The sequence below is a fragment of the Aptenodytes patagonicus genome, chromosome 1, assembly GCF_965638725.1.
Source record: "Aptenodytes patagonicus chromosome 1, bAptPat1.pri.cur, whole genome shotgun sequence".
Lineage (NCBI taxonomy): Eukaryota > Metazoa > Chordata > Aves > Sphenisciformes > Spheniscidae > Aptenodytes > Aptenodytes patagonicus.
In genome coordinates, this window is record NC_134949.1 from 88,256,596 (window position 1) to 88,266,126 (window position 9,531).

Below are 9,531 nucleotides of genomic sequence, written 5' to 3' on the forward strand. Positions count from 1 at the left end.
CCCGTATTGACACCACGGGTCCCTTGGAGCTCCCCTTCCCGAGTCCCAGGTGGTTTACCCCTCTGTGTGGGGCTCAGCCTGCCTGTTCACCGGCCATGGAGCCACGCAGTAGGCCTGACTCCACAGAGCGGTGTGGGAGATGCACAGACAGAAGACAACCATTGGAACTAAAAATACTTACTTATTGGCAACGCATCAAAAATGAAGAGGAAATGATACAAGCAAAAGCTGCTTCCACCAGCAGTTACATTCTGCCCGTGGTCACTCTTAGGTCTTCCCACAGGTCAGGCAACTGATAGGGATTCATGGATCAACAGCATTGAGACAGCGTGGTGGTCCAGTACCTGAAGTGACTCCACTGGCATTACTGAGCATCTTATCTTGTTTGAGTATGCTCAGCTGGCCAGGTGGCCTGTGTTGATCTGAAGGACTCCCTCCGCTTTAGCTACTGATCTTGCCATTTGCAAATTTTGTCAACAATATTTTTTACAATTGTTATCTCCTGATGCAAATATTAAACAGCACAGTTCTTGCAGAGAAGCACATGCTTTCAGCAGTGATAGCTGCTTCTTTTTGGACAATGAGTTTTTAAAATTTGTCTGTTAGCTAGTAATTAATCCATATAATGCAAATTATGATGTATACATACACTATTATTTTTTCTTCAGAATTTACAAATTTCTTGGTTTGTTAAATCTGCACCAATGCTTTTATCAACCAAATAATATTTCTTCAAAGAATGAAGTCAGGTTTGTTTCTCACAACTTTTTTTTTTTTTTAACGTACTAAATTATTGTTACTTTCATTGTTGAAGCCTTTGTTAGCTAACTTGCAATAACCTCACACTCTCTTACCTATGATTATTACTACGGAACCATCTAACAGTCGGTGTCTTCTCGCTTTCTCTCTGTGAACACTGGCCCAACATGCTCTTCCAAGACCTTGGGATTTCTCTAGTATGCCAGGATTTTTAAATACCAAACTCCATTGGGCCAGGTGCCTCCTCAGCCAAATCTTTTATGATTCTGAGATGCAAACTTTCTGATCTGAAAATACTCACTCTTAATAGATGCTGTTAAAACCTTCCTTAGTTTGCAAATAGATTAGGAAGTTGTTTACCATCCTCATGTAGTATGAATACAGAATTCTGTTTCTTTCTGTATACAAACAACTATCTTCTCTGTATCAAAAAACCTCCATCAAAAATCTTCTCTATCAATCAACAGTTTTACCTATATCCACCCAGCAAGAGCCTAGGCCATTGCTAGCATTTCTTGGTTTTCAACGTATTTTGAAAAAACTCCTTCCAAGTGCCGTTACCACTTGCAGCAATCCAGTTTTTCCAGATTATTTTGAACACTCCTTATCACCTTGTATGCTTCATAAATTCTTACTTTTATTGTGTACCATATACCTCCTTTCCATCCACACTTTCCTTCTGCTTTTTTCCCCCCTGTTGGTTATATTCAAGATTTCTAAGTGTTACCTTCAAATTCCCTGTTAGGTAGGAAAATCATTTAATTGTGTCTGTCTTTTTCACAACTACAGAACCACAGGTTTTCTCCACCTTGTAAACTTCTAGCAGTGAAATTTCTATTAAAAATTTTATTGTAGCTTTCTCCTGGAGAGTCATATTTTTCCGATTGCTTGATTTGCGATAAGTTTAACCCATAACTTCCTCTGAGGATTTACCATTTTGAAGTATCAATTTTGCCTACATATTTGCCCAACTTCAGTTAAAACACATACATACATAAATATCTTAAACACCTGCCTCATAGACATTAACCAAATGTACCTATATACATCTACAGATACATACCTACATACGTGTGTAAATATTGTATACCTGCTTACAACATGTACATATACATATATACAGTCATACAAACACTCATCTATATACAATTTAATTTTCCCTGAAACCAGAGAAGAGGCATTTCTAAAAATGAATGCATGTTGCCTGTAATGCAGCATCCGAGCGAAGAGCTGAGGCTATCGATGTTGCCCTCCCAAGATGAAGACGTTTTTCTGTGAGTCCACCTCTGAACGGTCACTCGGCTCCTCCACCAAGGGCAGCCCTACCCCTCCCATACCGAGTAATAGCTCTGTTAATATTTGGACAGGACTGGCTCTCCTGAGTAGGATGTGTCAAGGGACAGGAGACAAAGGACTGCAGGTGGGTGACACAAGGGTTTCCTCTATTCTGAAGCCCTTAGAAGTTGCTCAGACTTTGGTTTAGCTGAAAAGGAGAGAGAAAAAAAGAAGATGCAGGAAAACCAAAGCGGTGCAAAACATCACCTCATGCTGCCTTCCACCAGAAATGAGTCTCCAGCTCATCTGCTCCCCACCTCTCCCTCCAGGATCCTGGGATATCCTGACCTCCATGTCTCCTGAGCGGGAGTGCAGGGGAGAGGAAGATGCTCCTTGCTGCATCTTGCCCACAAGGGAAGTGGCTCAACATTTTAAACTCCTACCTGCTCTTCTCCTGAGCGCAATGAAGAGGACAACGATGAAAATGATGGTAGCAATGAAACCCCCCACCAGTCCTTCTGATCCCGTTTGCTCTGCAAAGGAAGAGGAGGATCAGTGATGTTAGGTTGTCTGGAGTGGCTGAACAGCCAGCGAGTTGTTACAGTTAAACGAGCTCCCCCAGCGTGCATGCTCTTGTCAGGTACACAGATGTGACACGACACACGTGAGCTAAAGCTACACAGACCCAGGGCCAGTTATACTGGCTGGACTGATGTGTTGTAACTTGTTAAACTGCAGTATTGCTTGCTTTTCCCTGCTGGGTCAGGAGACGCAGGAGCAATCTCCCATCAGCAGGGAGAGTGAGAACCCCAACAGCTCCAATGGGGAGATGGATTTTTTGCTATAGTTCCTGTTCAGCTGGAGACTGATGCTGCTCGAGAACTATAGCAAAAAACTGGCGTCTAACTACTTGGGGCATGGCTATTTTCTTGTACCTGCCCAGTGGGGTCCAGCCCACGTGCTACAAACTTTTGCTCTGTTGCTCCACTTTTGGTCATAAAATCTCTTTTCCCTTGAAGGAAATGAGATACTTGCTCCCCAAAAGCTTCAGGGAGTGAAATAAAAGCTGAGGAAGTGAAAGGGAAAGGGAAGAGGAGGATAGAGAGGATGGGTATGAGAGGACACCAGAAGGAAAGCATGAAGAAACAGGCAGATGTGGTGTCACTCAGAGGTTTTGATCCCTGTGGCGGGTAGATGAGGTGGGAGGAGGTCTGGGAAGGATGAAGAACTCATCCCTCTGCCTCTGACATCTACCTGGTGCCTTAAGATGGGCGCTCACAGAGATGGGCTCTGCCAGGGCCACGTGTGAAACATGGCAGCTGTAGGTGGCTGGTGCCCGTGCTGTGGCTGAGCTGATGCTGAGGTAGGAGGTGATGCTGTAGGTGCCATCTTGGCTTTGCCGGTGGCTGGAGAAACGTGCATTTGAGAGGGGGATTTCTGCGTCATCCTCAGGAGTCTTCTGTGTCCAGCTCACCGAGACGTCCAGGGGGTAATAGCCAGCAATGCTGCAGGTCAGAGTAGTTGTCACATCTCTCTCAAATGACACCACTGCTGGAATGACATGAACTCTTGGAGGCTCTGGAAGAGATAAAGAGGGAATTGACTTATTGTTAGCAGAGTACAAAAGTCCCTGTCCACAAGGGAGAGAAGACAAGCTGCCTGTGACAATGACTGTTGGGAGCGATGGGATAAGGGTGCAGGGCAAAGTTTCAGTGCCTGGGGACATGGGTCTCCTGTTGCCACCAGGCATTTCCCTTCCTCACCGGCCACATGCAGCTGGATGATGTGCTGTGCCTGGTGCAGTAGAGTGGACACCAAACAGATGTACGTCCCTTCGTCTCCCACGCTCACTCCTTGCAGGCTAAGCGACGCGTCTCCAGTCCCCAGCAGCTCCACCACATCCACGTGGACTTTTGGCTCCGCTGCTGGGCCTGTGCTCCCCACCTGGTACCAGAAAAGGCTACGGCCACTGCCTTGGTGCTGCCTCCTCCACTCCAGGGAGGAAAATGAGGAGCTGGGAGCCAAGGCAAAGCGGCAGTCGAGGGTGACTGAGCTGCCAAGATGCGTGTGCAGGGAAGTGTTGCATGATGACGATTGAAATTCAACTAGAAACAGAAAGAAGGGCACAGGCAAGCAGAGAGTTAAACAGATTTGGTTAAAGAAGGCACCCTCGGGTGGGAAGGGCTGGTGGAAGGGCTGGCAGTCAACTCCCCACCCGGAGGAGGAGGAGGCACAGGTGCCCTATGTGATGCCCCAGGGGTCATATGAACTGAAGAGCTGGAGGAAGCCAGCCCAGTGGGGTTAGCAGGGCAGGGAGACAGGCAGACACCAAGTGCACATCATGGTCTTGAAGGTGCTTGTCATCTTCAGGGGCTGGGGCATGGGAAACCCTGACAGGAGGCAGGGTGGGGGGCAATCTGCATGACCGCTTTTTCCCTAAGCATCAACTCCTGGCAGCCCTCAGATCCTGGTGGGAGGTGGGGCATAGGACTCTTGGGGAGGCAGGCTCCCCTCCCCTCATGTCCCTCGGTGCTGTGGGGGCACCCCGGGCCACCTGGTCACCTGTGGTCAGCAACGTCCCCTCCTTGCTCATAGGAATCCTCAGCTTTGGGTGCAGTGTTGCATCGTGCTCCTCCTCCCAGCTGCTGCAGTGGGGTCCTCTGAGCACCAGGGCAATACTGATGCCGCCGGAGAGCTGCAGGGTGGCCATGAACCAGGAGGTATGGCAGGGCCCCTTGCCAGGCCGCTGGAAGCTGTATGGGGAGATCTCGCAGTTCACCTCCTCCCCATCACAGTCCGCGTGCAGCATGGACTCTGCGTGTGGGATGGATACCGACTGGGCTGTGAGGATATAGGAAGAGGTTTAACTGTCTGAATCCAAAAGGGGAAAGAAAGTGCAAGCTGATGAGATACATTATTTTGGAGGAGCATCATGCGCTGTTGGGGTCACTCAGAGCCCAGAAATGCCAGACTAGGCTTAAACAGATGAAGGCCTGCAAAGAATATGAGAGGTTTGTCATGGCTGTCTTACATCCCTCAATCTGTCAGTTGTATTTTATCCTGCCAGATTGCACAGAGTTCACTTTGGGCAAAAGAAGCTGTTAGGGAAGGAGTATAAACAGAACAGATTCCCTTTAGCTAGCTCAAGAAAGCAAGCTGTGTATGTGATATGCCCAGGAAAGACCTGCAACGTTTACTCTTTTTAGGCCTGAATCCAGAAACAAAGGGGACACGGAAGCATCCCAGGTAAGGAAAGAAAGGGTGGCAGGAAGGTGGGAGTGGCTGGATGTAGAGACACACTGTATCTGTGCCTTTGATCATAGCATGGGCTTAAGCATGGGCGTAAGCATCCTAGTGACTCACACACTTTCCACGGACATCACTGGAAATTAACTCTATGTCTGCAGTGCCTGACAGTAGCCTGGCTGTAGTGTGCTTGAACTCACCCACGCCCAGTCCACCCACAGCATTTGAAGGAAAGCTTGGACCCATGCTAATGGATCCTGCTGGACCTTCAGCTTCCTCTCTGAAAATATCTTAGAGCCTCAAATAAGCTTGTACGGAAGCACATGCTCGCAGATAAGCACTGTAGGCAGCGAACAAGACCACAGCGAAGTACGGGCTCAGACCTTTCCTTGACTGTGTTTGCAAAGTTACGTGCAAAGCAAGGGGAACAGAGGCTGGACTGCAGGGTGGCACCCATGAGTGAAGTAAGGAGAGCCAAGTCGCACACAGCTGGCCTTCTGAGCAGGACAGCTCTGCTTCGTGCCCACTTACCACCATGCTTCCTGCTAGCAAGAAACACCCGCATGACTGAAGATGGGAACGCTCTTTATGGGTGCAATAATACTGTATAGTGGAATAATTCCTGAGTTATTTTTGACAAAGTATTTCCCAAGAGATAGGCAATCTAGGATAGCCCCAGTAGGAGGGAGGTGCCTCAACAGGGCATTCTAACATCTTCCACAATCTTCCTCTCTTAAAGTCCAAATTGCCGAATTCAGGGAATCATGCGTGTAACTTTAGTGGCCATTCAAAAATCAATTGTCTAAACTCAGTTAAAGAAAAACCTCGTAGAAGCCTGATGCAGGTAAGTGGCCAAAACCCCGTCGGGCAGCTCTCCCACCCCAGCATTCCCACTCACCTGAGGCTTCAAAGACAATGGGAGAAGAGGAGTCAGGATTTTCCTGTGGGACTTTGTACTCAGTTACATCATCCAAGTTCCCGTCATCTCTGATGCTGATACCCCTCAGTACGAGAGTAGCAGGATGCTCGGAGGACGAGCCGCCAGAGGCATGCAGCAAACCTCTTACATCTTCCCCCACATAGGAGCAGCCCAGGGCAATGTCCACCCTGCGAAACGGAGGTGCTGGTGTGGGAGCTTTCGCTGGCCCTTTAGGGAGGGAAAAGAACTGGTTGAATGCGTGAACCCCACTGCAAACAAAGAAGAGCGTATGAGTTTCTCTGGGATGGGGGATAAATAATCGGGAGGCTGCGGGCTGGCTGCCACTTTGGGGTTGTTCTCCCAGCCCTGCTGGCAGTGGACCCCTCTAGCCCTGTGCCACCCTCCTCTGGCAACGGCGTTAACCTTTAGGAAGACGCTAGTTTTCCTGACCTTCGCCAAAGGGGTGGGCTGGGGGGGGTTGAGCGCAGGAGGAGCCCCGGCCCCCGCCCCGGTGGCCCCGCTGCTCACCCGCCTCCAGGGCCAGCAGGGCCCCGCACAGCACCAGGGCCCCGCACAGCACCCGCCCGCCGGCCATCCCGCCCCGCGGCCTCCCCAGCCGCCTCCAGGCCCCGAAATCCTCACGGGAACCAGACCCGGGCCCGACTGCCGGCAGCAGCGCGGCCCTTCGTTTCACTTTCGCTCTGGCAAAGCAGAAGGGAAAAAAAACCCCAACCCTTTAACCTGTTAACTCTTGCTTTACCGAACGCAGGAGACTTGAGGCAGCAGGGAAGTGGGGCGTGATCAGCTGGGTTCGAGGAGCATCCCCAAACCTGCGGCTGGGCTGCTTTTGCTGGATCCCTCTTTAAGTCAATATTGTATCGGCCTTTCCCACCGTGCTTCTGCGTGCAAGCTCATCTCCTCTGGACCCGCTGAGCAGCCTCTGAAAGCAGCCACATCTCTGTCCGCTTGCTTTTTAGAAGACTTTAGCTTTGTGAAAGACTTAGAGGTTGAAGCTGCTTTGTTTCCCCCCTGCACCCCCCCGCAAAACCACCTTCAACTGCCTGGAAGCCCGTTTGCTCTGTGGTGACGTGAGCCAGCCCCCCGAGCCTGGCAGTGTGTGGTGCCACCGCCAGCCGCCAAGTCAGCCCTGGCTTTATGGGAAAAAACATCACGGGAAGAAAAATCAAGCCACGAGAGAGGAAATGGATGAGCTCTGATGGTGTTTTAACTACTGCTTTTCCCCGTCTTTCAGACACACGGAGAGAAAATGGCTGCTTCTCTGCAGGCCTGTTCTTCTCTTCATAGTCTTGCTAGCCCTGCAGTAACACAACTTAGCCTTCCTCTGGCCTGCTATGATCATGTATACACACCTGCAGGAAACCATGATAATCCCCAGGCCCAGCTCTTCTGGTACAACTTCCTGACACCCAGCCCAAGAAGCACCTTGCACTGGCCAGATACGGGTTCTTGATACAGACTTACCCCTTGCATCCCAATCCCATCCTCGCTCACCACTTCAGTCCTACTTGGAAAAGCCTCGCAAGGAATATTAATTCTTCTTGCTGAAGTTACGCTTAGGAGCCCTGAGCTGTCAAACGTGGCCAGCCACTCTGACTAGCTCTCCCACTGCCTCACCAGGGTAATACCACACACCCACCAGCACACCCTGTGAATCCCTGCATCCCCCTTCAATCTGAGATGCACTCATCTCTGCTCCCCTGGCCCCGCATGTTATTATCCGGCATTGTCTGTGCTCTCAGAGGGTACCCACATATTGCCATCAGCCAATGAAGCAGAGCACAAGCGTCTGTGCAACTCCTTCACCCCGGGCAAATGCAACAGACCACTCTGCTCAGGCAAGGCTCCTTTCTCTGATATGTTTTTATACCAGCTCCAGTGGGGCCAAAACTGTATTTCAGCAGATTTGCCCATTAGCTGTTTATGCGGAGGAGCTGGGGGAGGTCTGCAGCCTGTGCTGTGGCTGTGAAACGAGTTGTGGGTTACTGCCTGCAGAGAGGCTCCAACACAGCAGTTGTGATAGACTTTGTTTTGCAGAGCAGTAAGCCACTCTTGTCTGTTCTCCATAATCGAATCCCTCCAGGTGTCTGCTAAAGCTGGGACTCTCTTCCATTCTCCAGAGCTGCAATCCATTGCATGCTGGATCAGCCTGGCTAAAAGGAACAGCTTTGGTAAAAAGTTGTGCAACTTACCAAGCTAGCTAGTAAATATAACTTTACCGTGTAGGTATCATGTTCAAGGGAGCCATTCAGTGATGCTGCAGCTGCTGGGAGAGGGCTGTGTATCTGTTTTCCTACGCAGGGAGGTGAAAACCAGTTAAATAACTATGTGATGACAGATAAGGAGGTATCGATGGGCAGAGGCCTAGACAACAAGGGGAAAGAATGTACTAATTGTGATGAGAGAAGCAGCAGCAGACAATACCAGTAGCCAAAGGGCTATCTAGTTCAGCTAAGGGAAGCAGGTGAGGCCAGGGAGGCAGATGCCTGTGTACTACAGGGAATCTCAGGTGATGCTGTGGAATCAGAGAACTGATGGTGGGAGGAAACCTCCGGAGGTCTCTGATCCAACCTCTGGCTCAATCAGGTCACCATGATTTTGTCTGACCAAGTCTGGAAACCTTCCAAGGCTGGAGGTATTGCCACCTTTCTGGGTACCTGTTCCAGTGCCGCATTACCCTTCTGGCAAAACAGTTGTTCCTGATGTTCAGCCTGAACCTGCCAAGCTTCAACTTGTTGCTATTGCCCTTTGTTATATCGCCTGCTACTATTGAGAAGACTTTGGCTCCATTATCTTTGTAACTACCTTCCAGATATTGGTAGGAAAGAAATATGAGCAACTAATATGGGGTGTAAACTAGCTATGATGCAAGTAGCAGAAATATGGTAGAATAACAGTCATCCCTGGTATTAAAATGTTCTGCTGTTCAGGACTGATAGAAAGGAAGATAAAAATAGTGCATTAGCATCACATGAATGATGTTATAGGTTGTTTAGATGAAACTCAGAAAGTTAAAAGAGGCTTTTCTCTGGTGCAGCTCAGAGTCAGCTGTGAACCGCTCAAGTTCATAACTGGATATGTAGGGAGAGAGCTAATATTAAAAGAGATAAATCCCAGTAAGAACTATGCTGCCAGGGGAAAACTAAGTTCAGAGTTATGGACCAGAGAGTAATCTCTCATGATCATAACGGGCCTTAGGTCTATAATTCTCAGTATGACATGACAAATTCCTTCACAAAACCATCACTGAACCTGCAAAAGATTTGTTAGTTGTAAATAGCAATTAAGTCATAGAGCAGGTGGTCATCAAAAAT

At 49.1% G+C, this 9,531-nt stretch overlaps 1 protein-coding gene across 1 annotated transcript; it reads right to left on the reverse strand.

Moving 5' to 3' along the window:
- Positions 1 to 1,894: 1,894 nt before the first annotated feature.
- Positions 1,895 to 6,801, reverse strand: TAPBPL (TAP binding protein like). Its single transcript, XM_076347726.1, has 7 exons — positions 6,728 to 6,801; positions 6,179 to 6,427; positions 4,597 to 4,875; positions 3,798 to 4,139; positions 3,289 to 3,612; positions 2,478 to 2,567; positions 1,895 to 2,242 (listed from the first exon to the last, which is right to left on the reverse strand). Exons 1-7 carry the CDS (start codon positions 6,792 to 6,794, stop codon positions 2,202 to 2,204), a joined length of 1,392 nt encoding a protein of 463 aa, XP_076203841.1. The 5' UTR covers positions 6,795 to 6,801; the 3' UTR covers positions 1,895 to 2,201.
- Between the last annotated feature and the right edge of the window lie 2,730 nt (positions 6,802 to 9,531).